Source organism: Panthera onca, chromosome B2 (assembly GCF_046562875.1).
Source record: "Panthera onca isolate mPanOnc1 chromosome B2, mPanOnc1 haplotype 2, whole genome shotgun sequence".
In the NCBI taxonomy this organism is placed as follows: domain Eukaryota; kingdom Metazoa; phylum Chordata; class Mammalia; order Carnivora; family Felidae; genus Panthera; species Panthera onca.
The window spans coordinates 135,214,832-135,242,663 of NC_138343.1; the positions used below are offsets into that span (position 1 = coordinate 135,214,832).

Here is a 27,832-nt window from a genome sequence, read left to right on the forward strand (position 1 = left end):
TGCCAGGAGACCCGTAGTTCTCCGTCCTGGCTGCACGTTAGAATCTCCTGGAAAGATTTAGAGATACTAATGCTAGGCTCCACCCAGACCAAGTGAGCCAGAATGTCAGGGAGGTAGCGCCTGGGTATCCCAGGTGATTCTCATGTATGGCCAGAGTAAGAACTTCCCTGCGGAATATTTTAAGAAGACAGAGAAATGGAAATGTCTTAACATTTTAACCCTGGGTGAGCCATATATGTATCCATGTGCTGTCCAATATGGTAGCCTTTGGCCACACGTGGTTATTTTTACCTCAATTACTTTAAATTGAATACAATTTCAAATTTGGTTCTGCAGTCGTATGAGCTACCTTTCTATTTATATAGTTATTTTTAAAAAATTGGGGAGCACCTGGGTGACTCAGTTGGTTAAGCATGCGGCTTCGGCTCAGGTCGTGATCTCTCAGTTCGTGGGTTCGAGCCCCGCGTCGGGCTCTGTGCTGATGGCACGGAGCCTGGAGCCTGCTTTGGATTCTGTATCTCCCTTTCTCTCTGCCCCTCCCCTGTTTGTGCTCTGTCTTTCTTTCTCAAAAATAAATACTAAACATTAAAAAAAAATTAAAAAGATTTTTTGCTAGCTACATTTTAAGTGCCCTGTAACTACATGTGGACAGTGGCTATTATGTTGGATGGTGCGGCTACAGAATATTTCCAGCACAGCAGAAAGCTCTTTTTCCTTTCTTTTTTCAAGGCACGCTGCCGTATGCGGCACCTTGTTTGGAAAATATTCAGATTTGGGGGGTTTTTTTTGTTTGTTTTGTTTTTAAGTAATCTCTATACTAAACATGGGGGCTTGCACTCACAACCCTGAGGAGGCTCTTTTATACAAAGCTCTCTGAGGACTCTGGTAAGCAAATGATTAATTGAGGTATTAATCTTTGGAAAAATTGGAAAAGTCCATTAAGGAGGATATCCATAGCCTTGTCATCATGAGAAACCAAGACGGGTCCTGCATTATTTTCCTCTGTGTTCTGCATATGAAATAAAGTATTGAATTCATGGCAGGTATTTCTATATCTTTGGACCAGTCACAGAGCTCCTTAGACTAAGCATTCAACTCACTGTACTGTATCATAGCCGCAAATATTAGGTGAGTGTGTGAGCATCTCTGGATTTGAATGTCTAACAATGATCTATAAAGTTTTCCATTCAGACTCCGTGCTATAGGAATTTCAAAACCAAGGCTCTAATGCTGCTTTAGTAATTAACCTGCTGTGTGGCCTTTAGTTTTAAATTAGAACACTGCCGATCTAGTCCTTACAGTGGTTACCTCAGGAATAGTGAAGTGTTGATGCTGATCCAGTCATACCCTGTCACCGCTACCACCACCAGACCAGTGTTTGATGCTTCTCAGACCAGTGGACCCACTGAATGCTGCTGTGTGTAGACAAGTGAAGGCATCTGCCTTCCCAGGGATGGAGCCTGTGACGTTCCCCACTACGCTTTCCCCGGCTCTGCTACCTTAACACAGGCAGCCATATTCCAGGACGGCAAGGGGAGATGGTGATGGAGACTTAGTGTTTTCTTCAGAGCATTTAAAAGGTTTATCTGTGGGGCACCTGGGTGGCTCAGTAGGTTAAACATCAGACTTCGGCTCAGGTCATGATCTTGAAGGTCATGGGTTCGAGCCGTGCATCATCAGGCTCTGTACTAAGAGCTCAGAGCCGGGAGCCTGCTTTGGATTCTGTGTCTCCCCCTCTCTCTGCCCCTCCCCCACTCGCGCTCTGTCTCTCCCTCTCAAAAATGAATAAATACTGAAAAAAAATAAAAAATAAATAAAAGGTTCATCTGTACAGAAGTGAGAAAGTACAGATAGGTACACAGAGAGATCAGGACACTAAACACACACATAAATATATCTGTCGACACCTATGTTTGGATTTCAGATTCCCAGCTTTATTTTTACAGACATTTGTATGACCTCACGAGGACCGTGTCATTGTCCCTCCTGAGGACTTCGGGAAGGAAAGTAAATAGAGAACTCACAGAGTGGCTTTGATAAACTCTTCTCTTTTTCATTCTCAGAGATGACTTTTCTTTCACTGCCTTTCTTCCTGCTTTTGTTCAGCTTTCTCATCTTTGAAATATGTTCCGCCAGCAGCCCATCATGGTTCATGGGAATTTTCCATGGCTCCCAGCCTCCCACCCCCTCTCCTCCCCCCCCCCCCACGCCACATCACTCCCTGTCTTCCCTCCTGTCAGTAAAGGGGCAGCCTGTATTTTCACAGGTGAGGCCATGGCTTCGTGTATACAGACCCCAGTGGCCCTGGCTGGGCTCGAAATAAAACCTGAGCATTTGATTGCATGTGGATAAATTCCTTTAGATAGGGCCACAGTCTGCTCTCCCTGATGAAGGACAAGTGTAGAAATGGCATTGAAAGTGAATATATTGGCAGATTTTCTTTACCGACTTAAATCTAAAGGTTTTGATAATTCCCTTATATTGTTGTGAGGTTTTCTTTTGCCTGTTTAGTAAGAATTGCTCTAGCATTTGACCAAGAGGGACAATTTTCTTTGCTTTTATTATCTGAATAGTTACCGGGTTTTTAACATGGAAGCCAGTTAAACAATGAGAAAGACTTAGAATTTTTACAAATCAGAAGAGCAAATTTATTGTGTAAATATAAAATTAGGCTCTAGTGAACTTCAACGTTACATGGTTGTCCTGCCATTCCACACAGCTCATTAATTGTATTGATTTTTTTTGCTTTCTTTCGATTTTTCTAGAAGTGATTGACTTCTTTTGGAACGAAAAAATACACCTAAATAAGCCTCTTAGACCATCAGGGTCTAATTCTGTTCCTTTAAAAACTGTAATGCCAAATACTGTGAAGGGAGGTAAATAGTTTACTTCACAGTCAGTGAGTCAGCTGAGTGCTTTCTCAAAGTTATAGTAGGAAATAATCAATTCTTACAGCTTTTCTCCTAGTTCAGCATTAAATGTCGGATGACCACTCTTGGAGAATACACCAGGAATTTGGCCCTTTGGGAGAGTCGGGGTGTTTTCATTTTCTTTGAGAGAATTTGGGGTTTTTTTAATTTCTTTTTAACGTTTATTTATTTTTGAGACATAGAGAGACAGAACGTGAACGGGGGAGGGTCAGAGAGAGAGAGGGAGACACAGAATCCGAAACAGGCTCCAGGCTCTGAGCGGTCAGCACAGAGTCCGATGCGGGGCTCGAACTCACGAACCGCGAGCTCATGACCTGAGCTGAAGTCGGACGCTTAACTGACTGAGCCACCCAGGCGCCCCGAGAATTTGTACACTGACTGTGCAGTATTGATAAAAGCAGAATGGCTTCGGTGACTCACCGCCTTGGTTCATTCCTCCCTTTGTCTTTGGGGGTTTTAATTTGTCCTTCAACTTCCGTAGGGAACACCTGTGTTTGTGCACGCTGGCCCCTTTGCTAACATCGCCCATGGCAACTCTTCAGTGCTGGCTGACAAAATCGCGTTGAAACTGGTTGGTGAAGAAGGATTTGTGGGTAAGTCATTTCTTTGTAAATTTAGTTGTTGTAGAATATGGAAGAGGTCTAAAAGTCGGTGGCAGAAAAACAGCGACACCCACTCTGACCTGAAACATACTGTCTCAGACCCACCTTTCACAGAGGGTCTCAATATTGGAAAAGCCCTGTGGTCTGGTCTATACTAGATGTGGTGATGGAACCGTAGCTTCTCACGTCAAGTCCGTATGGGTTTGAATATGAGGCCTGACACTCGCTGGCAGAGCGATCTGGGACACATTTTTAGCGACCCTCTGAGCCTCAGTTTTCTCCTCTGTAAAGCGGTGATTGCAACATGGTTTCAAACCTCGTAGAGTTATTATGAGAACCAAGTGAGATGATTGATCCATTCAGCAAATATTTATCGCGAACCTAGCATGTGCAAGGCATGCCACTCGGAGCCTGGAAACACATGACGAGCGAAGCAGACCCGGCCCGGCCTTCGTGGAGCGTAGGTACGGAGTTGTCATCCTGTGTGTGAGTAACAGAAGTACCAAATGTCCGCCGTCATTAGCAGTAGAAATCAGTTTGCTCTTCCTCAGATCGGAGGATTAGTTTGTGTCTGACGGAGGGGAGACTGCCGCCCATGGACTTGGAAGATTTCACTGGTAGGACTTCACACTGTCTGCTGCTGCCAAGCTCCCCTTGGCGGTGTCTGCTTCTCTTTGGTTTCCATTGGCCATTCCAGACGGAAAGGGGGGGCGACTGCCGTAGACTACATTCTACTGTAGAATGTGCCCGTTCTACTGCTGGCCCCGATGCCCCCCGCGAGGTTACGGCAACAAAAGACAAACAGGTAACAGGGAGTCTTGGTCTAAACGCCAGAATCTGGCATCAGACAGAAAACACCGGCAGATCTTCACGCGCCAACGGGTGATTTCCACCCGCCACGTTGGTGCCTGTAATCGTCAAGTCTCACGGTCGTGGCTTTCGCGCTAATCACGAGCCTCCTATCGACCTCAGAGAAGTGAGTTCTTTCACTAGAAAAGGTTCTGAGCCCTGCACTCTTCTGCCCAGCCATTATAAAGTTCATTCAGGGTTGTTGAGACTGTTTTTAAGAACTCCCTGTAGGCATACAGTCCAGATCAAATGAGAATTTATGTGGTTCATTCCTCCGGGTCTGTACTTGGCTGCTGGGGTACCAAATCCACTATAAGACTGGCTAGACATGCCGTCGAAATGGATTTGCTCGATCGATCACAGCATAATTGCAGAGCTAATGGACAAGGAGTCTGCACAGGGCAGGCACTGAAAAGCGGGGTGCTTCTGTGAAGTGGTGGTCCTGACGCATCCACTCCACAAATAAAAGAGCTTCTAGAAGAAAGCACTCTGTTTTGTGCCGACAGAGCTCTCTGTACCGATCTTTACTTTGTCCTCATATATTTCTAGAATACGCGTTTCCGTGGCAAAGCATCTTTAAAGGTGTATGCTGAGGGGGCGTGCAAAACATACTAGCTTCCCGTGTGACCTTGGACACACCATTAGCCTCTCTGGGCGTGTCCCTGGGAGACATTCTCACGTGAAAAGTGAGAAACTGGACCGGACGAGGAATTGCGTGTGGATGGGCAGCCGTGACCCTGAGATCGAAGCTGGGGGATCATGACCCTAACTGGTAGTTACCTAACTTCTCCAGGGTTCAACTTCCTCTTTTGGTAATAGAATACCTTGCAGTAATGTAATGAGTACTATCAAATGAGGACTTGCTGTGTAAACCATGGAGGACCAGGGAAATGTCAGTGATTTCGCTGATGATTTCTGTGACCTCTTCTAGTCTTAAGGGGCTGTAAGCGGGGGGAAAAGTCAGTGCCGGAAATCTGTCCCCTGCCAGATGGTTTAGGGGACCGGCTCGAGAGTCGGTATCTGGCTCCTTCCAAGTTGGGTCACTTCAGGTAACTTAACCCTTCTTAGCCTCAGTTTCCTTATCTGTAGAATAGGGCTTTACATAAGACTCGCTTCACAGCTTTGAAATCAGGTTTAAGTGAGACTGTGCACGCTAAGCCCTCGCACAGCGCCTGACAAGGGGTGAGAGCAATTCTAAACCACTTATCATTATCATCCTCTCCGTCGCCGATACGTGACTAATCAAGGTTAACTTTCCCTTTTTTTCTTTTGTTTCTTCTTTTCCTTTGGTTGGTGAGTTTATTTTTAACTGTGGGAGAATCCATCTAACATAGAATTGATCGTCTTAGCCATGACTAAGTGTACCACTCAGTAGTCAAATGCTTCCGTGTTATTACAGAACCATCATCACCATCCATCTCAAGGACTCTTCATCTTGCGAAACTGAAATTCTAAAAAAAAAATTTTTTAATTCCTCTGATCACTTTCTGCCATAAGAATAGTCTCATTTTAATTTTAAAAAGCGTGTGTGCCGTCTCGCACAAAAATAAGAAAACTCCAACTTTCATCCATATGTAAGCTTCTCCTCTCTCTTACGTTGGACCTGCCTTTGACCGATCACGGGAAGGGGAAGGTGGCTTCTTCTCTGTCCCCTATCATCTTGTCCTTAGTCCCTCAGTCTGCCTCTGGCCCCTCCAGGGTTGAAGCTTTGACATTCAGTGGTACCCATCCGGTCTCTTCCAGCAGAGGACCCACACTCTTGGCAGAAACCCTCCGCGCAATATCCTTTTTAGACAGTCCCGCTGCTAATTCAATACCTGATCTCCAGGCATCATAGACCTTCAACCCGTGTTCTTCCCGTTGGTGGGAGTACAGTTACACACGTCTCACTTGAGTCTCTGTTCTTTTGCCAGGGGCTGTTTCCTTTCAGCCTGCAGGCTTACTCATCCCCAGTCGACCACTGTGGGTCTCTGCCTCAGTGAGCCTTTCCAGTCCTGCTTCTAAAGCCTCACTCTCTAGCTCTGCACCCTTTCCACCGGGGGGTGGGCAATGGGACTCTGCACACTGGTCATTTTCTTTGAAGAAATCCTTTCGTGGCTTCTAACTTTGAAACTTCAAGGGAGCTGTTGGGCTAACGGATGCAGAATCTGTTTCCAAACAACGTCTTTGCAAATGTTGCTAGGTTTAGTATCAGCCTTTAGTGCGAGAACAACTGACACTGTTTGGGGGCTTCAAACAAAAGGGAAACCAAAAGAGCCCCATTTTAACATCGTCTCAAGGAAGATAAATGCAGGAGACCTAGGTTTATCTGAAGCCTGTGGGAAAATGTACACCCTTAGAAGAGTCATTGTTTATAGAAGTCTGTCTCTCTTACTGTGTAAGAAGCCCAAACCTAGGAGAAGAAGATTGATAATTTGGATTATATTTAAAAATAAATTGTGGGGGCACCTGGGTGGCTCAGTCAGTTAAGTGTCCAACTTCAGCTCAGGTCATGACGTCACGGTCTGTGAGTTCGAGCCCCACGTCGGGTTCTGGGCTGACAGCTCAGAGCCTGGAGCCTGCTTTGGATTCTGCATTTCCCTCTCTCTGTACCCCTCCCCCGCTCGCTCGTGCGCACGCGCTCTCTCTCTCTCTCTCTCTCTCTCTCTCTGTGTGTCTCAAATGTAAATAAACATTAAAATTTTTTTAATAAAAATAAATTGTGTCTGATAAAAGATAGGGGATTTAAAAAACAAGAGAGCGCGTATGAAAAAACATTTGCAGAGGTAATAGACAAATGACTAACAATTGGAGTATATATAAACCACCAAGGATTATAGATTGATTTTTTTAAAGCAAGTAATCCAGTAGAGAAATGGGCAAAGGGTTTGAAAGGGTAATTCACAGAGAAAGAGCAATCTGACAGAATTTCTGGGTCAGACTGAAAGTGGGCAAATGATCTGGCATTTTCAGTTCTATGTAATACCCTGGAGAAGAAGTAACCGAAGATTTATTTAAGTCCTTTGGAATAATTTACTTGAGTACACGTTCATTGAGCTCCTGCTGTATGTCAAGTAACGTATGGTAGAAGCTTGGAATCAGATATGTAGGACATGTTTCTTGGCCTGCAATAATTTACAATGTGGTGTGAGAGATAAGCCCATAAAGAGAATCTCGATGGAAGTACAATGCACGTATGAGATTAGGTATCATACTGATGAATGAAGAACCTTCAGAGATGACGGGCATCTCTTACAATTTTCCCCACACTGCAGGTTTCATGAAGTACATTTAGTCTAAGGTATTTCTGTGTCCCAGCACACAGGAAGGGAATTATTTTGTCTACTCTGCAATAATTATTCCAAGATAATGGAATCAATATTCCACTTAGACTTAAAATCGAGTGAAGTTTATTTGATTACAGTTGGCTCTCGAACAAGTTGGGGGTTAGGGCACCGACCTCCATCCTGCGTAGTTGAAAATCCGCATGTAACTTTGGACTCCCCAGAACTTAACTACTAATAGCCTACAGTTGACAAGAGCCCAAACACAGTCAACGAACACATATTTTGTGTATTGTGTGTATCATACACTGTAACCTTACAGTGGAGCCAGCTAGATAAAATAGTATTAAGAAAATCATAAGGGAGGGGCGCCTGGGTGGCTCAGTCGGTTGGGCGGCCAACTTCGGCTCAGGTCACGATCTTGCGGTCCGTGAGTTCAAGCCCCGCATCAGGCTTTGTGCTGACAGCTCAGAGCCTAGAGCCTGCTTCGGATTCTGTGTTCCCCCCAACCCCTTTTTCCCCCCCCCTCCCCCACTCATGCTCTGTCTCACTCTGTCTCTCAAAAACAAATGTTAAAAAAATATATATTAGGAAAATCATAAGGGAAAGAAAATATTTTTATAATACTGCAGGTATCGAAAAGAAAATCTGTGTATAAGTGAACCTACCCAGTTCAGTTCAAACCCACGCTTTTCACCAGTCAAACGTGATTGCGCAAATTTCTCAGACTTGACCAGAATAGTCCATGAGAATTTGGGGGAGCATGCTGTGGTCCCCGTGATCGCCATCTCTATTTCTCCTTTAGCCAGTAGTCCTGATGGGAGTCCACTTAACCTCCACTCGTTGCTATGAAAGCAAACATTTCTTCGGCATGAAACCCTAATCATGGGTTATATTTTTAAAAAGAAGAAGAAGAAAGAAAAAGAAAACAACATTGAGTTTCCAGGCTTTAATAAATCATCTCATTTTTAAACTATTTGTAAGGATTTCAAACTTACACAGGATCCTTGGTTTTTTAAATTTGCTTTCTGTTTTCTTAATTTGGTTTTGATTCCCATTTCAAGTGAATACCTTTCCTTCACTCTGGAATTCAGCATACGCTGGTACGTCTTTATAGCCAGGAGTTCTTAACTGGTGGTTACCAGCCATCCCTCCCATAATTAAATACAGAGTTATATACATAAATATATGGTGTGGTTTTTTTTAAGTTTATTTATTTTGAGAGAGAGAGAGAGAGTGGGGGAGGGGTAGAGAGAGAGAATCCCAAGCAGGCTCCACACGGTCAGCGCAGAGCCCAACGCGGGGCTCGATCTCATGAACCTTGAGGTCATGACCCAAGCCGAAGGCAAGAGTTGGCCACTTAACTGACTGAGCCATCCAGGCACCCCTGTATTTTTTTTTTTTTTCAACAGAAGGTCTCCCTGATTCTCATTACATTTTCAAAGGTGTCCACGACCCAAAAAAGATAAAGACTCAGGGTCTTCTTCTCATGGCCCAATGGATGCCATGCACTATTTCACCATACTTGCTTAATAATGATCTATACGAAGATTTGGTGGCTTTTGAAGTTCCACCCACATTTGACATTCAGTGCCCTCTTCCAAAGTGCTGGTCAAGATGTTGCCTAAATTGACTGTGTGTCTTCTTGTCACCTGAACACAAACCCACAGCGGGTTCTCCACACGCCGCCTGGGTACATAAGCACGAGAAGATGGTACAACAAAAGGGCACATTAGACCAATGCCCAATTGAATCATCCACTGAGCTTTGCCCTGAACATTTCACGATGAGGACTTAGAGTTCAGAATAAATAACCATGGTCATTCCAAGACAAACCGAGGAAGATTGGGAAACAAGGCCTCATTAATATGTTCGTTACAAACACTGCCGTTCTCTGAACGGGTTCCCGAGCTCCAGACCTGTATCCCAGCCCGGTCGCCATATGCATTCCCTCTGAGGCCTGAGACCATTCGGTGGGGTGGGTGCTGGTATCGTTGTTCTACAGATGACACAACTGAAGCCTAGAGAGATTACAAACTGTGTCCTCTGACATTCACCCAGTCAGTGATGGAGGGTACAACCTCAGGGCCCCCCTTGCACCAAAGCCTATGCACATCATCACTTGACTCTGTCTGCAGTGATTTTCTCCTCTCTCTTTACTGAGTTGCATCTTCTTAACGGTCCTCTTCCTTGTCCAGTGCCCCTTTTGCAAACCGTTTAGATCTTACTGCCTGGGCTTCGGGAACCTCCGCTGGCAGTTGCCCCCCAGTCACCAGCGTATTGTCTGTTTCCGTTTTCATTGCCATCAAATTTTAAGTATCCTTTCATTTTGGAGAGAAGAGGACCAGACCAAACTAAACATTCTGAGAATTTCACCCAGCCTTTAAAAAAATCTGATGTCAAGTAGCCTTCCAGCTTTCTAAGCTGGAATTGTCCCCGACCTCACTCTGTTTACATTATTTAGAAACGCAGATCTCAGCCCAGGCTCTACTTTTGTTAGGATACCTCCCACTTTTTTTTTTTTTTTTCCTCTAGTGATTGTATCCGTAATTAAAGCAAGGACGGGAAGTGCAGAGGTATATTGGTCACGTGCTAACCTTCGGGAAACTCCTAATCACCAGTACTGTTCTTTAACCGCTGTGTTCAGGAAGCCCAGTAAGAGAAGGCGGTTTTCGTGGTCGCGGAAGTTCGGGTTTCTCTGATGTACCTTGAGACCTAATTTCTTTCGCCCTCGCTCCCATTGCCGCTCTTTATTCCAGCCCACCTTCCTCTTCCCATGCTTTTGTGTAAAGACGCCCTCCCTTCTTTCACCAGCCATTCCTCTGCCCTCAAAAAAATAAGTGAGGGGGAAAAATGAAATATTCTGAGTATACAGTATCCAGGAGTATAGGCTCATTAGTATAATAAATGCCTGTGTTCCCATCACTCACTCATCTGTGTCAGAACCACAACATATTGCTGTGAGTCCCTCCCTAATTTCATTCCCTTTTGCACTTTTCTAGAGGAAGCCACTATCCTAATTTAGGGATTATCATTTCCGGGAAGAGTTTATGCTTTTATTACATAAATATGTATCCACGAAACATCTACAACAGAGATTCTCGGACCTTCTCTGTTCATGTTGTGTCGCAGCAACTATTTCCTAAGGCATGTTGGGCCAAGAGAAATACTTAATGCTTCCATTTATTAAGTAGTTAGGTCCGAGCAACTTCCTGGATGTTTATGTCCTGACAACTTAGTAGCTGTCTGGAAAAAAAAAAAAAAAAAAGGATACATATACATTGAAAGAAAAATATTATTTCATTTTAAAATAGCCACCATATGGGGCGCCTGGGTGGCTTGGTCGGTTGGGCATCCTACTTCGGCTCAGGTCATGATCTCACGGTCCGTGGGTTCGAGCCCCGCATCGGGCTCTGTGCTGATGGCTCGGAGCCTGGAGCCTGCTTCGGATTCTGTGTCTCCCTCTCTCTCTGCCCCTCCCCTGTTCGTGCTCTGACTCTCTCTGTCTCAAAAATAAACATTAAAAAAAAAAATAGCCACCATAGGGGCGCCTGGGTAGCTCAGTCGGTTAAGCGTCTGACTTAATTAATTTCAGCTTAGGTCATGATCTCATGGTTTGTGAGTTCGAGCCCTGCATCAGGATCTACACTGCCAGCACGGAGCCTGCTTGGGGTTCTCTCCCTCCTGTTTCTCTGCTCCTCTCCTGTTCATTCTCTCTCTCTCTCAAAATAAGTAAATACTTTTTTTTTTTTTTAATTTTTTTTTTTTTTACATTTATTTATTTTTTGAGAGACATAGAGCACAAGTTCGGGAGGGGCAGAGGGAGAAGGACACACAGAACCCGAAGCAGGCTCCAGGCTCCGAGCTGTCAGCACAGAGCCCAACGCGGAGCTCGAACTCACAAATCGTGAGATCGTGACCTGAGCCGAAGTCGGACGCTTAACCGACTGAGCCACCCAGGCGCCCCAATCAATACACATTTTTAACAAATAAAATAGCCACTGTAGCTTATTAATAAGATGTGGGTCCTTGTTGAGCACTGAACTTCTCATTCCTTGAGATTGGTCCACACTTCAGAGCTCATTTCCTGTTCCGCATTGGTTTTCACACCATTCCTGCTCTTGCTGCAGCAACTGCCAAAAATTTGGCTCCACAAATATATGATGTCATTGAAAGGACCATGGAGCGTTAAAATTGAGACCTCGAAGTACCTCAAAGTAGTAGAACTTGTAGGGTTCAACAGATGTCGAGTGTTACCGAGTTTCCTTCCAAAATTGAAAATAACCCACGGGTCCTCTGAGTTCAGTGTGGTGCCTCAGGATACCTCAGCACATAAATTTGAGAACCACGGATATACAGCATGTGATTGTAGCATTTTATACATTAATAAATCTTACTATCTGCATTGTGCTGCAATAGCGTTCAGCAAACTTTTGCTGTGAAGGGCAAGACCGATAATTTAGGCTTTGTGAGTCATAGCCTCTCTGCAAATATTCAACTGCAAAAGCAGCCGTAGAGAAGGCCTACACGAATAAAGGAAGCCGGTTTCCAATAGATTGATTTATTCATGGGCTCTGACATGTGAATTTCATGTAATTTTCACATGCGGTGAAGTATTTTTCCTCCTTTTTATTTCCCCCAACATTCAAAAAATGTTTTTTAAAAAAGTAAAGAGAATGAAAAAGTCGTAGGCCACTCAAAAGCAGGAGGCGTGCTATTTTTGTTCAACCTTACATTTCCGCATTTATCGAAGTAACTGTGATCAAGTAAGCCTCCTCCGCCCCACAGGGCAGTCTTCCGTGGCATGAATATAGCACATAAATTTGTGCGTTCTTCCTTCGGGGGCACTGAGATTCCTTTTGGTACCCTGTTACAAATAATGCTACCGGGAACATTATCATTTAGGTCTCTGAAAATAAGCGTAAAAGTCGTGGAGGGTCTGTTCCTAGGAGTAAGATGTTAGGGGTTATATTTTCTGAACATGAACACTTGGCCATTATGCGTTACAAATATCTTCTCCCACGTGTGGCTTATCTTTTAAATGTGTTCATTGTACCTTTTCTTTTTCCATCCTTTCTCTTCACGATTCCTGCTTTTGGAATCATAAAGATACTCTATAAATCTGTATTGGCTTATAAAATGTTGCCACTTACATTTAGGTCTCTAACTGTCTCGCAGTTTATGTTTATGCTGTCCCGTTTCTTGAGTTCACCATTTGTGAAAGTTTTTCTTCCTTGGTGATTCTTCCAGAGGTGGCTGTCAGCTCAATAGATTTAAATCAGTTAGAAGTTCAGCTCCCCTCATCCCATGCCCTGAGGTGACCAAGGCCAGTGCAGGTGCTGGGACTTGAATCTAGAGCTGCTTTTTTTTTTTTTTTTTTTTTTAACATTTATTTTTGAGAGAGAGAGAGAGAGAGAGAGACCCAGAGTGTGAGCAGGGGAGGGGCAGAGAGAGGAGTCACAGAATCCAAAGCAAGCCCCAGGCTCTGAGCTGTCAGCCCAGAGCCTGACGCGGGGCTCGAACTCATGAATCGCAAGATCATGACCTGAGCCAAAGTCAGACGCTTAACCGACTGAGCCACCCAGGCGCCCCTGGCGATGCTTTTTAATCCACTTATTCTGGCAGCGTGAGGGTTCCCTCCCCCTTCTGCCTCCTCAGAGAAGAGCAGCCTAACAGATGGTTTCTCTGGCACTGCTCATCAGCCTTGGAGACCAGCACTTTCTGCAAGAAGGGGATCCACATGTTGTCTGTCCCTGACCGTTGACCTGCTGATGCTGAACTTCCCTTGGCAGCGGGACCTGGTTTTTGGAGACGTGACCTGTGCTGACCCTGTGTTGTCCAATTCCGAACATTTATCATAAAAGGTCCCGCGGACCTTTGAAAAGAAAGGGTTAAATTTTCCGGTCTATTTACTTTTTTGTCTCACAAGATACTTTGAATAAAACTATCTTCACGTGCAATGCTTTCAGGTTCTCTATTTGATTACTATTTGTATTGCTGATATGTTCTTTAAATGTAAATCAAATCCCAAACTTTTTGAGATAAGGAAGAAAGAACCCTTTACTCGTGAAGATAACAGAAATTTTAGATCTTTAATGCTCTCGCTCAGCAGAAAAAGGAGTACGTGGTGATAACCAATTTTCTAGAATTGCGTTGCAGAAGAAAAATCCAAAACAAATGAGTATGAAATGATTGCAAAACATTCATCCCTTTCTTACACTAAAGTAATTGAGGAGTTTTTAATGAGAAGCCTGGTTTCTGTTTGTTTTTCTCCGTGGTGCCTTTGGGATAGTAAAGTATGAAAAGTCATGGCCCCATTTCTCTGCCTTCCCACGAAGTGCCCACTGTCCTGGATGTTCAGACTTTTTCATTATTGCTGCCAACTTACGTATCTTCTTCTGTGTGTGTCAACTCTTTCATAATTTTTTTTTTAAACTTAGGATTTGTTGATTAACACTCACCACATTTTACAACCTGATCTTTCAAAGCGTTGGTGGAATTCAGTTTGAGTACTATTCAGTTGCCCTAACATTTTTGGGTTCCTATTTTGGGCGGTAACCATTTATAGGTCGTTTCCTGCTATATACACTGAAAAATCAAGATAATGGAGATGATTTTCCTCAGAGCAGCCAAACGTACTCAATTGTAGGCTCCAGCTGCCTGGGTTTGTTTGTTTGTATGTTTGTTTTTATTTTCAAGTGTAATTGACATGCAGCGTTATATTAGTTTCAGGGGTACGATATAATGCTTCATCGGTTCGATACGTCGTTCAGTGCTCCTCGTGAGAAGTGTGCTCTTAATCCCCTTCCCCTGTTTCACCCATTCCCCCCTCCCCCACCTCCTCTGTGGCCACCACCAGCTCTCTATATTTAATAGTCTGGGTTTTGTTGTTGTTGTTGTTTGTTTTGTTTCTTAAATTCCACGTATGAGTGGAATCATACGGTATTTGTCTTTCTCTGACTTATTTCACTTAGCATTATACTCTCTAGCTCCATCCTTGGCATGGCAAATGGCAAGGTTTATTCCTTTTTATGGCTGAGTAGTATTCCAGTGTGTATGTGTGTGTGTGTGTGTGTGTGTGCGCGCGCGTGAGCGCACACCCCACATCTCTGTACCCATTCATCCATCGATGGACGCTAGAGTTGCTTCCGTTATCTTGGCTATTGAAAACAAGGATACAGGGGCGCCTGGGTGGCTCAGTCGGTTGAGCGGCCGACTTCGGCTCAGGTCACAATCTCGCGGTCCGTGAGTTCGAGCCCCGTGTCGGGCTCTGGGCTGACAGCTCAGAGCCTGGAGCCTGTTTCGGATTCTGTGTCTCCCTCTCTCTCTGACCCTCCCCCGTTCATGCTCTGTCTCTCTCCGTCTCAAAAATAAATAAACGTTAAAAAAAAAAAAAATTAAAAAAACAAGGCTACAATGAACTTAGGAGCACATATATCTTTTCAACGAATATCCAAAGCAAACCAAAACACTCATCAGCTGCCTACGTTTGAATGTCCTCCGCCGCGTGCTGGACATGTCTTTGGGTAGTTCACCTAACCTCCCTCAATCACAGTTTCTACAATACCTACCGCGAGGCTTGCTCTGTGGATGGGGTGCGGTAATGTTGGAAAAAGTACAGACTCAGATGCACACTCAACAGTGGATGCCGGCTATTATTAGCACCTTGGGGTGCTACGGATCTTTACTTTTAAGATAATTCTTCACAAATACTAATTCGTTTTCAAGTGAAAAATAGCCGCTGGGGTGGCTCAGTCGGTTAAGCAGCCAACTTTGGCTCAGGTCATGATCTCACGGTCTGGGAGTTCAAATCACGCATCAGGCTCTCTGCGGACGGCTCCGAGTCTGGAACCTGCTTTGGATGCTGGCTCTCCCTCTCTCTCTCTCTCTGCCTCTCCCCCGCTTGCATGCTCTCTCTCTTTCTCTTTCTCTCTCAAAAATAAATAAACATTAAAAAGAAAAAAAAAAACCTCATATGAAACCCACAGAGGGATTTGAGTTCTGGCAATGGGAAACCCTACTGCTTGTCCCTTCTCATACAGAGGCGTCGGGACCATCCAGAGGGCATCTGAGAGATCTAAGGGGACAGGATTGCTTCAGATACCTTCCTTCTAGAAGGCCTTGTTTGAAGTTTTTTGTGGTTACCAGGAAGAAAGCCGGGCGCCCAGCAGATCCACAGTGCACGATAGCATCCCAGCACATCTCCCTGTCTTGCCTCAGCCTTGTGCGACTCTGGATCGCAAAAGAGCCAAAGATACTTAAACTCACATTGTTGAGAAACAATGCGGAGCGACTTTGCAGTGGCATTAAACATTAAAATTAAAAACATATGGTCTGAAATTCAACTGGCATATTTATCATCTCAAATCTAGTCTTGGTGCCAAAAGGGATGCTAATCAAAACATGAGGGATTGGGCTTCTTATTTGGGAAAGACCATCACTGCCAAGGGGAGAGAGGCAGGATGCAAATCATTTTGCGATTTGGAAAAATAGAGTAGCTAAACCATTTAGTAGATGCTGCTTTTAGCCAGCTTGAAGAATCTACGTAGGTCCAATACCCTTGCACTCATTTCCCAGTGCAAGAGTTTCACCTAGGGAAAATTTAAATGCGTTGAGGACCTCCCACATATATGTAACTTTTGTTTGTTAAAGTAATACTCTAATCATTATAGAAGAATCAGAAACTTTTCATGAGAGAGGAAGAAAATTCAAATTATGTCCAGTATGCCCGTGCAAAGATAATTCACTTTTTGCTTTAATATTTCCCTACTTCTGCATGGGCATCTCCTTTTAAAGGATGGTTGTAATCCAGGGCGCCTGGGTGGCTCAGTCGGTTAAGCATCCGACTTCGGCTCAGGTCATGATCTCGCGGTTCGTGGGTTCGAGCCCCGCGTCGGGCTCTGTGCTATCAGTGCAGAGCCCGCTTCGAATCTTCTGTCTCCCTCTCTCTGCCCCTCCTCTGCCTCGCACATGCCCCCCCCCCAAAAATAAACATTAAAAACGTTTTGTTAAGACCGGTTGTAATCCTACGAAGACGAGTTACTCTTAGTTTTTAGCTCTTGAGACCTTGCAGAGTCCAGAGGTCCACCACGATTCTGGAAAGAGCCATTCTCCAAACTGTTTCTTCTCTTTCTGCTGTGCACGTCCCCACCCCTCCCTGCCATCGCTGCACTGCCACTCACCGTGGCTTATCTAGACCGTGGCTGTCTTTGTGCAGAATTCTGCTTCTTTCACTGTTTTATTTGGGGGTCTGTTCTCGCTCATGCTCTGATGGTCAGTTCTTACCCTCATCCTGCTCGGCTGTCAGCCACATCGCACAGCACTCCTCTCTTCCTTAAAGCTCTTTCTGAACATCAGCCTCTCCTGACTCTCCTCCCGGTGGCCCTCTCCTGTGTGTGTCTTTGCTGGAGTGTCCCTTCTGTTCGCAGCAGGCTGTATCCTCAGTTTCTCCGTAAATAGCACGTAAATTTCCCAATTCAGAGAACTCCCTAGAGGCAGGGAGGGGACCAGTCCACGACTTTCTCATCTCAGAGTATAAGAATTACAGACAAGGATTCTAGGGACAGCCCTGGTTCAAATTCCAGCTCTGTCCTTACCAGCTCTGTGACTGAGCAGGTGTTGTGCCCTAATGCATTCTTAAACTCAATACGCCCTTCCCTCTTCCTATAACAAATTTGACTGACTTATATGTACTACAAACTTATACGTATAATTTCAAAAAAAACAATACTATGTTAATTTTGACATAAAAGTATTTTATATTACACAATATGAATTTCAATATGTGTTGATTAGAAGAAATATTTTTTTAAGTTTATTTTGATAGAGGTAGAGAGAGCAAGCGGGGGAGGGACAGAGAGAGGGAGACAGAGTACCAAGGCTCTGACAGCGCAGAGCCCGATGCGGGGCTCAAACTCATGAACCCGTGAGATCATGACCTGAGCCGAAATCAAGAGTTGGACGCTTAACCAACTGAGCCACCCAGACACCCCTGGGGAAAGTTTTGAAAGAAGTTTTGAACTTTCGGAATGTCTAACCTGACCTTGACTGTTTCCATTTACAAAATGCAAATTTATTTTCAATGAGCTCTCTAGCCCATCCCTAGTTAAGATTTATGTATATTCTAAATAATGTGCTCGTCATGTAATCCGGCTTACCATCATGAAATGTGGAGTTAAAATAGGCTCTTGTCAAAACATGTTTTGCAGAGATTAGTGGCATGTAAATTAACATGAAATGATTTTAAAATGTGATCCAGAGATTAAAGCTGGAGGTCTGAAGTTCACAAAATGCATAGACTATTTTAAGGAGTTTATTAAGATCCAGTGTGTAATAACTTGTAAATCTCCATTATAGGAGTATTATTTTACCCTATTTTGGCTGAAAGTAAAATTACCCTTACCTAATATATAAATTATAGTTTAGAAAATTGTACTTCCGTGAGGTTGTACTTAAACTTGGAGCAGTGTTTGGTATAATTACAAGATTATACTGTTCTTATTCAAAGAAAACAATAGATTTTCTAGTAGGAATATTAAGAAACTGGTAATTGGGTAAGGAACGTTCGAGTCTTTTGTGGACCTAATTTTCACATCTTTTGAGGAGCAGGGAAAGAAACATTGATTATTACTGTTTTCTAAAACCCTCCTCTCTTACCAGCTTCAACCATAAATGTTGTTTGATGCATTAATACTTTGATATAAGAAATGCCAATTGAAAAACTACCCAAGGTTTAAGAGAGTTATGGTTGCTTACAAAGTGCTTGAGTATCATGTTCAAAATAAGGCAGAGTAAAGAAGTAACTTTGAGGATGAAAAAGGCATCTCAATGGAATAAGACTTCATGTAAAAGAAGAATTTAAATAGAATTATAAAACAGAAACTAACAATCAGCGTCATATTAAACATTAAAGTCCTAAAGAAACAAGACAAGAATGCCGATCACCACTGTGATTTGTCTTTATTCTGGAAGTCCTAGCCAGCGTAATGAAACAAGAACAGTAACAAAATTAAAAACTTGAAAAAGAGGAGACTAATATTTGATTTATATGCAGTATGATTATATCACTAGGAAATTTAAAGTATTTCTTTTTTTTTTTTTTTTTTTTAATTTTTTTTTTTTTTTTCAACGTTTTTTATTTATTTTTGGGACAGAGAGAGACAGAGCATGAACGGGGGAGGGGCAGAGAGAGAGGGAGACACAGAATCGGAAACAGGCTCCAGGCTCCGAGCCATCAGCCCAGAGCCTGACGCGGGGCTCGAACTCACAGACCGCGAGATCGTGACCTGGCTGAAGTCGGACGCTTAACCGACTGCGCCACCCAGGCGCCCCAAAGTATTTCTTTTAGACAGAGTTCTGGTTGAATAGTTTGATACAATATAAATATGTACAAGTCCATAATTTCCCTTCAGATCAGCAATAAAAAGTTAGACACTGTAATGGGAATATCCTACTTCTATGTGTCCCCAAAACAATAAAGTACTTGGGAATAAATGTAACAAGAAATGAGCACGGAGAAAAAAGAATTACGAAGTTTTATTGAAAGACACAGCGCAAGGCCTGTGTCGATGGGAGGTCTCCCCGTGTTCTTGGATGGCAGTAAGCCATGTTAAACAATAAAAATTCTCCTGTGTCGAACCAACATATAAAATTAGGGTGCTATACCATGCCATGCTACCCTAAGCTATCCAATATTATACTGTGCTGTAGTATATCATTACCAGGTGAAGCTACACAGGACCTTGAACCTCATGGCTAAATTAATAACATGGTCTAGACTCTGTAAAAATAAATTCATGCGGAGAGACAAAAAAATTTAAAAGAATAGTGATGGATGACTTAACCTAACTCTTGATATCAAAACAAAGTAATTCTGCCACAGTAATAAAGAGGGATTGGCAAAGAACTGATACCGAAAAACCCTCTGACGTGTCCCTACATAGACTTATTCCATTATATGTAGAAATTAATAGTTTGACAAACATGACCTTCACATTGACTAGTGGATGGATCATTGGTTAAATGATGTTTGGACACTTGACTATTAATTCTATTTATTTATCTGTTTGAGAGAGAGAGAGAGCACAAGCAGGAGAGGGGGCAGAGGGAGAAAGAGAGAGAGAACTTTAAGCAGGCTCCACACTCAGCATGGATCCTGATGCGGGGCTCAATCCCATGACCCTGGATCATGATCTGAGCCAAAATCAAGAGTCAGGCACTCAACCGCCTGAGCCACCCAGGCACCCCAACTGTTAAGTTTAAAGCACAAACCTCATAGTCCCTTAACACAATATATTAGGAATGAACATAGACGAACACTTTAATGTGAAAATTAAAACTTCAAGAAAAACAGCAAAACTAGTTTAGTATTATTGATATAACATCAAGGCTATTAGGAAGAATCGATTTATATGAAACATGAAAAGATGTTCACGATATATACAGTAAAAAAAAATGGAGTTACAAAACAAATTTTTAATTCTCATTTTTGAAAATTTTGAAATAAATGCACTGTATATGAACTGAAATGAAAAGGTACAGAAGGTATAAATCAGGGGTACATGGCTGGCTCAGTCAGCAGAGCATATGACTCTTGATCTTGGGTTCATGAGTTCAAGCCCCAGGTGGGGTGCAGGATTACTTTTTTTTTTAAACATTTATTTATTTTTGAGACAGAGAGAGACAAAGCATGCACGGGGGAGGGTCAGAGAGAGGGAGACACAGAATCCGAAACAGGCTCCAGGCTCCGAGCCGTCCGCCCAGAGCCCGACGCGGGGCTCGAACTCACGGACCGCGAGATCGTGACCTGAGCCGAAGTCGGCCGCCCAACCGACCGAGCCACCCAGGCGCCCCTCCTTCTTAAAAATGTATGTCCAATGATTGCTTTTATTTCTCAACGGGAAATGGGGTCTTTGCGATTTTTACTTTATAGTTTATTTTTCTGGTATTCTTGCAACTTTTGTAACTAGGGTATGTGACTTGTGTAATTTTTAAGACAGGAAAAGTTGACTTGAAACATGTGAGGGAATGTGACCTGCAGAGTTAGGGAGAAAGGAGTCCTAGGCAGAACAGCAAGCGGACATAGGTGGGAAAGTGTTGGCAGATCCCGGGGACGGTATAGCTGGAGTAGGAGGCGCAGAGGGGTGAATGTCATGGTGAGATGAGGTCATTTTGGAGGGGGTTAGGAGCCAGTCTGAAGTATTACGTTTTCAATTAATAGCGGAGGCAAACTGACAATTTCTAAATAGTAGTTCCAGGAAGAAGCCTGAGAAGATGGCATTTGAGACAAGCCGTGAAGATGGGTTAGCATGTAAAATAAAGCAGGACAGAGAGAGCAGACAGGCCGGTATGTGCTTAAGGAACCACCAGTGGTCCGGTAGCCCAGAGACATGGCAGAGAAGACAGATTGCAGGTATGTTTTCAACATCCTTTCAAGTGATGGAGAAGAGTTAGTACAGTTTCTAATCTATGAAGGCTTCCGGAATGATGCACAGTTAGTGCTGCTGGGACTCCCCACGAAGGTAGTGTTTCTCTCACCCCCTCCCCCCTGCCCCTCTCGGAAGCCACTCCACCTTCCTGAAGTGGAATAGTGAGGGAGGGGGAAGGGCCACAGTCCCGTCCAGGGGGGCTCCCTGCCTAGGAAGGGACTCTGTCAGCGGGTAAAGATGTGGGTGCTGCAAAACCCAGAAGACTTAACCTCTCTGGCTATTTGCACAACACAAGGTCTCAGAAATACAACGTTGAGTGAAAAAGCAGGTTGTGGGATTGTAAACTCAATGTAACACATTCTTAAAACACAAAACCGGCACTGTATGTTGTTTATGCCTTTGTATGTACGTACAAGTACGAACACATGACCTGGAGAAGCACCAAGTTGGTAACAATTTCCCTTTCTGGCGGGGGGGGGGGGGGGGGGGGTGGGGACAGGGAGCCCAACGGGGGACCGGGCATGGGTGACCCCAGCTCTCTCTGTGCTGTTTACCGCTTTTGTAAGAGGAAAATAGGCAATTGTGGTCAAATGTTAATGTCTGTTACTTATGTGTTGCATGCCGGGGAGGGGGGAGCCGGGGGGCCGGGGACAGGGAGGAAATGCGGGTCTGTAATTTAGGAGACAGGCTGCGACCAGAGCCTCAGATTGGCAGTCATCGTTAGAATGTGGTCAAGTATTTAGCTTTTCTTAGAGCTAAATCTGGATGTTAATAGTCACGTTTAGAGGGTCAGGGCTTTGCCTCGCCGTCCAGCAGAAGTGATGGATGGAGGGACGAGAGCTGACGGTGTCGGGCCAGGTGAACCCGCTGAGCCTTTCTCTGTTCAGTTAGGCTCCAGTGAATGAGGTTCTTAAAAAATTGTTCCATGATTTCAAGCGTCGAGGCACAAGAACATTCTGAATGTCAAACACCAGTAATCCGAGCACATTCTCTTGATTCCCCCCCCCCCCGCCCCCATCTTGTTTAGTCCTTTTTGTTGTTGTTGGTTTGTTGGTTTGTTTTATAAAATTGCACGAATGCTTTGGTTGACTGTGGACTGTTATTACTTTTTAAGGGTCAGGCAATAATTTAATGATGTAACTTCTAAACATTTTCAAAACAACTATAAAAACAGGTTTTTTTTGCCTCCAAAAAGCATTTCCTTGTTTAGCACGTAACACACACAAAGGAGGTGGAATTGAGAGCAAGAACCGTTCTTTGAAGTCCGATGAGCAGAAAACCCTTGGAGTCCTACACGTGTATCCTGTGCTGTTGCACACTGACGTACTGCTGTTTCCTGCTTTTCAGCCTTAATTCTGTGCCTGGAACTTGTGATCAGACCTCTTCCAATTGCTTTGCATCACATAGCTTTGGGGCATTTATGGGCACATCTCAACCTCTAAAATTTCAGCTCTTTCATCAGCAAAATGTTAAGCAAGTCTCACATCTTTTCTAAGTTAGATATGGAACCTTGAGTTCAGTCCCAGAATTACTGTTGTACACAGAAAGAAAACACTGCATACTGTTGAATGAAATCAAGTGCAGACTGAAATGAAAAATGCTTTAATATTTCTGAATAGGCTCTGTTTTCACAAACACATCAGTTAAGATTAGGTTCACCCACAGATAACAGCAACAGTGAAAGGAAGGGACCCAAAGCAAATACAAGTTTATTTCTCTGTCACATAAAAGAAATCCGGGGTAGGCAACCTGGGCTGGAATGACAGCTCCTCCATCGTCAGGGACTCTCTGCTGCCTAATAGTCCACAATGGTTGCCGAAGCCCCAGCCATCACATCTGTATCCCAGCCAGCAGAAAGAGGGAAGAAAGGCCCACCCCCTTTTGAGGAGCCTTCCTGGAAGTTACACCCACCACTTCCGGTAGTTAATCACCTTGGTCCCGTAGCCATACTTAGCTACAAGAGAAACTAAGACATTTTCTGACTCTACATGGTCTCCTTTGAACACAAAGGCGAGTTGATGACCCCCTGGCAGCGTGACACAGCTCAAGAGGCTTGTCAGGCACACGGTTGAGTTAATGCCGAGTCATGCACGTCACCATCTCCATTTCCTTTGTGACAGCACCTGCCAGGTAGCCAGGCAAGGTTGAGGAGAGCAGACTTTTGACTTCCCTCCAAAAACCTGCCCGGGATCATCTTCTCAGTCGGCCAAACGGACTGGCTCACCTTCATTCTTAAGTTCATCGCAGATCCTTTTTGAAGGAGAACTTAAAACAGGACCAAAAGGAAGAGTGGCTTTATAAATCGCGACTCGCTCTTATAATGGAATACTATAAAATGGGATATTGTTTGGAAGATGTGAAAAGTCTTCGGGAAATGCTCCGGATGAGGTTCACCGAGAAGAGCAGGACACAAAAGTGTCTAGAGAGTGTGACACCCATTATGTTAGAGATAGAGGCGTATAAATGGGGATCCCTGTCCTTGGCGGGAGCAGCCCCTGTCTGCCCTTCGGGCCCATCTCACAAATGTGCAAGCAGCATAATTTGTGCAAGTAACGAAGCCTCGTTTTAATGTTTCTCTTTCGCCAGCATAATAAACATGATAATGAACGTATATATACACTTAGCATTCCCCGGTATAAAACAAATAATCTTATTTTATTGTTTTTTTTTTAATGTTTTTTTTTCTTTTTGAGAGAGAGTGTGAGCGGAGGAGGGTCAGGGAGAGGCGGGGGGGGACAGAGGATCCAAAGCAGGGTCTGTGCTGACAGGCTGACAACAGCGAGCCCGATGTAGGGGCTCAAACTCACAAACCACGAGATTACGCCCTGAGCCACCCAGGTGCCCGCGAGCAATCATATCTTAATCAGTTTTTCCTAAATGGGACGCACTTTTAGATAAAAGGCCGGGCTGGGAACATACAAGAGAAGCAGAGGAGAGAGAGGTGACCAGTTGAGGGTTTGTGGCTCATTTATACGAAATGACACGCATACCAAGCTGTCGCTTCAGCTCCTGCTGGGCTTAGGGATAGGGTAGAGGCAGGTGGTGGGAACATTAGACTTACTCCTGATTATTTGTTACTTTTTCCCTGGACTTCTCAAGGGTGTCTTTCCTCTCAACAGCAGAGCGATAGCCAGGAACAGAGATTACAGTGAATATGGTTACAATTGCCTGATTTGTTGCTGCTGATTTGTTTTTCGCATCAAATTTTCCAGAAATTTCCACACCAAATTTCCATTTCCAAACTAATAATAATGGAGTCATTTAAAAATTTTTTTAACATTTTTTTTTTGAGAGTGTGAGTGGGGGAGGGGCAGAGAGAGGGAGATCGATAGGATCCCAAGCAGGCACCTTGCTCTAAGCGCAGAGCCCGATGCAGGGCTCGAACTCACGACCGTGAGACCATGACCTAAGTGCAAATCAAAAGTCAGATGCTTAACTGACTGAGCCACTCAGGTGCCCCTATATTCATTTTTTTTTTAACATTTTTATTTATTTTTGAGACAGAGAGAGAGCATGAATGGGGGAGGGGCAGAGAGAGAGGGAGACACAGAATCCGAAGCAGGCTCCGGGCTCTGACCCATCAGCCCAGAGCCCGACGCGGGGCTCGAACTCACAGACTGTGAGATCGTGACCTGAGCCGAAGTCAGACGCTTAACTGACTGAGCCACCCAGGCGCCCCCTTATATTCATTTTTTAAGCATAAAAAGGTCATGTTGAAAATAAGCCAAAGAAAAAATATGCTCATCCCTCCTTTTCAAGGTTATTTTCTTTACTTTGAGTTTTTTACAAATGTAAATATGCATTATTGGTCTTTTCAGTGTGTTCTCAATTTTTTTTTTAAGTTTATCTGTTTATTTTGAGAGAGAGAGAGAGAGCACAAACAGGGGAGGGGCAGAGAGAGGAAAAGAGAATCCCAAGCAGGCTCAGCACCATCAGAGCAGAGCCCGATGTGGGGCTCAAACCCACGAACCACGAGATCATGACCTGAGCTGAAATCAAGAGTTGGACGCTTAACTGCCTGAGCCACCCAGGTGCCCCTCTTATTTTAAAATCCAATCCTTTGGGGACACCTGGGTGGCTAAATCAGCTGAGTGTCTGACTCCTGATTTCAGATTGGGGCATGATCTCACGGTTTGTGAGTTCAAGCCCCGCATCGGGCTCTGTGCTGACAGTGTGGAGCCTGCTTGGGATTCTCTCTCTCTGCCCCTCCCCTGCTCGCTCGCTCTCTCTCTCTCTCTCTCTCTCTCCCCCAAAATAAATAAACTTTAAAAAAAAAATCCAGTCCTTTCAGGATCCAATCCCATCAGACAGGCAGGGGACTTTACTCTCCTGTCCGGGCCACGCATACTGAAGAAAACGTAGAAGGCAGGATAATGCAGACCATTCCTGCCTCCACACCGAAAAATACAGCCTCAGGATCAGTGAGAGGAACATTGCACCTCTGACCCTAAACACAAATGTAATGACTGATAAAAGTGAGATTGGGGTCATTGTTCCTTGGGAGCTCGCTGTTCTGTTTGTACAGCCCTGAGCAGAAGAGAGCCAAGCCCAAATCGTTGCTCTTGTGAGAAACCAGTAAAACCTGCATTTCTTCCTCTTCCCTTCCTAGATGAGAAATCTGCACAGAGTCTGGGCCAGTGACTCGTGGCAGTTTTGACTCAAACCCGAGGCCTGAAGTACCTTTTTTTTTTTTTTATCACAAATGCACGTGTACACAGGTGTGCAGGTACACAAAACCAGAATCACGTCTTCTGGAACAACACTCCTTACTCTCATTGCGTGGGATGTATCCTAATAGTCCTTATATTGTTTCTTTTTCTTTTTATTTTTCAAATTCTGGTTGCAACCCAGGACGCTGCTTTTCTGAGACGCTGATGGGTCTCTGCCTGCTTGTTACGTGCATTGTAGTATCTTCCAGCTTCCAAGTGTAAAGTGCTTTCCTTCTGTCTGTCTTAGTTTCTTCTGTTAGAAGCGTCATACTAGGAATGTTGGCATATTCAATTTGTTCTCAGACTCAGTAATCTGAGTTTCACTTGCTGGGTTTCTTTTCCTTGCAGAAAAAGCTATTGTAGGTTTTTTTTTTTTATGGTTCCCCCCCCTCCCCCCCCAGCCGGGAACCTTTCAGATAAAATATATTTACCTTTTGACATCTTTACTTTTGGACTCTTTGGGTTTGTTTTCATAAAATGCTCAGCAAAAAAATGTTCTATTTCATCTTTCGATTATTTTAGGGTAAGTTAAAGCATTTGCAAGCTTGTTTCTCCTTCGAGTTCTTTTCCTTGTGTCCAGTTCTCGGGAGCTGCAAGAGAACAGTTCTGCCTCCATGCGATCACCCGAAATTCCAGGCCTCTAGCCAGAACTTTTGGGACACCACCGTTTTGCTAAAAACGGAAGGGTTAAAACCCCGGTCATGGCAGTGACATTGTAGAAATGCTCATGATCGCTGCAAGAAGACGGGAGCTATTTGGATAATAGATTTGTGAATTTAATTCAGTTTGGGAGTTTTATAAGGGAGGTAAAAATAACATGTATAATTTAATTTGCGTCTTGAACATTTTTTTTTTTTTTCCAAAATGAAGTTTCACTTGGGTCAGAATTATTTTACAAAACAGGATGATTAATGATATTTTCAAACAATGTGAACCAGAGTCTATTACTAATTAACTCCAGAGGAAGGAAATTCTGGGTCCCTGACGCTAAAGTGCATCTAAACAGCATTACTGATACTTCCAGAGTTTTCTTTCGTTACTGAAAACATATGGTTCAAGTGGATCTGTGTCCTTTTTTATATTTTGCTTATTATTTTTCTTCCCTTTCCCCAGATACATCCTCAGTAACTTTCTCATGCTTTCTACTACGACGAAAATTCCCTAATATGTGCCCGGTTGGTTCTACATACTCTTAGGGAAATTTGACCTTGAGACATTTAATAAAACCAAGGAGGAACATAGATTAAATAGACAAATCCAAAGGAACAGAAAAGATTTGATTGTTTTGGTAAAATTTCAGAGACTTAAGATGAGCTAGATCCTCAAAATTAATATATTTGACATCAAGTTTAATTTTTTTTTTTCCAGCAGTAGTAATAATGCTGAACTTCTCTTCTCATTAATGATCCATCCTGGTTTCCTTAGTCTCCTTCTAGTCACTGGGGAAAAAGAATCAAACTGCTCAAAGGCTAGCCTGCCTCGAGCTCCAGTTCAGAATTCTTGTGCTTCTGTGACTTTGAATGGAGTCTTCCCCGAGTTTATCTGCAGATAGCCGTAGCTGGATGGATGTGTTTACCAAGGGCAGAAAGAGGCAGCTTGAAGAGTCTAGTTTCTATTCCTTTGTCCCTGTTGGGGAATTGTAGTCACAGTGCTTCAGAGTGAAGTCTAGTCCCGCATATTCCTTGCGTTACAACGCAGATGGAAATTCCATTAGCAATTCTTGTGACATCAGGCATATCAAGTAGCCAGATACTTAGGGAGAAATGATGTTGGTGCCTCAGTTGAACTCTGTCTCAGAGTCCAAGGACGAGTTTCCCCAAGGTACAAGCAAAACTGAGATGCCTGGCTGGAGGAGGCTGGGAAGTCAAGTCTAGAGGTCTGGCTCCCCCAGTGGAAAGTGAGCATTTGGTTCTCGGGAGGCCCGATGCCCGAACACGTGTTCTCTGCCTGTAGCCCGTGCTGCTTTGGGTACCAAAGGCAGTGAAACTGGTCCAGGGAGCTTCGTCTCCCTCAGAGCTCTTTCCTTGCTCCCACCCTGCTGCTCCCCAGGAC

General features: G+C 43.9%; 1 protein-coding gene across 2 annotated transcripts in view; it reads left to right on the forward strand.

Moving 5' to 3' along the window:
• MTHFD1L (methylenetetrahydrofolate dehydrogenase (NADP+ dependent) 1 like) overlaps positions 1–27,832 on the forward strand; it is a 184,183-nt gene that overhangs the window by 71,381 nt on the left and 84,970 nt on the right. For both annotated transcript variants that reach the window (XM_078447464.2, XM_078447463.2), the window contains exon 20: positions 3,412–3,523. In XM_078447464.2, the coding sequence (XP_078303590.1) occupies positions 3,412–3,523 (112 nt within the window). The remainder of the gene's footprint in view (positions 1–3,411; positions 3,524–27,832) is intronic.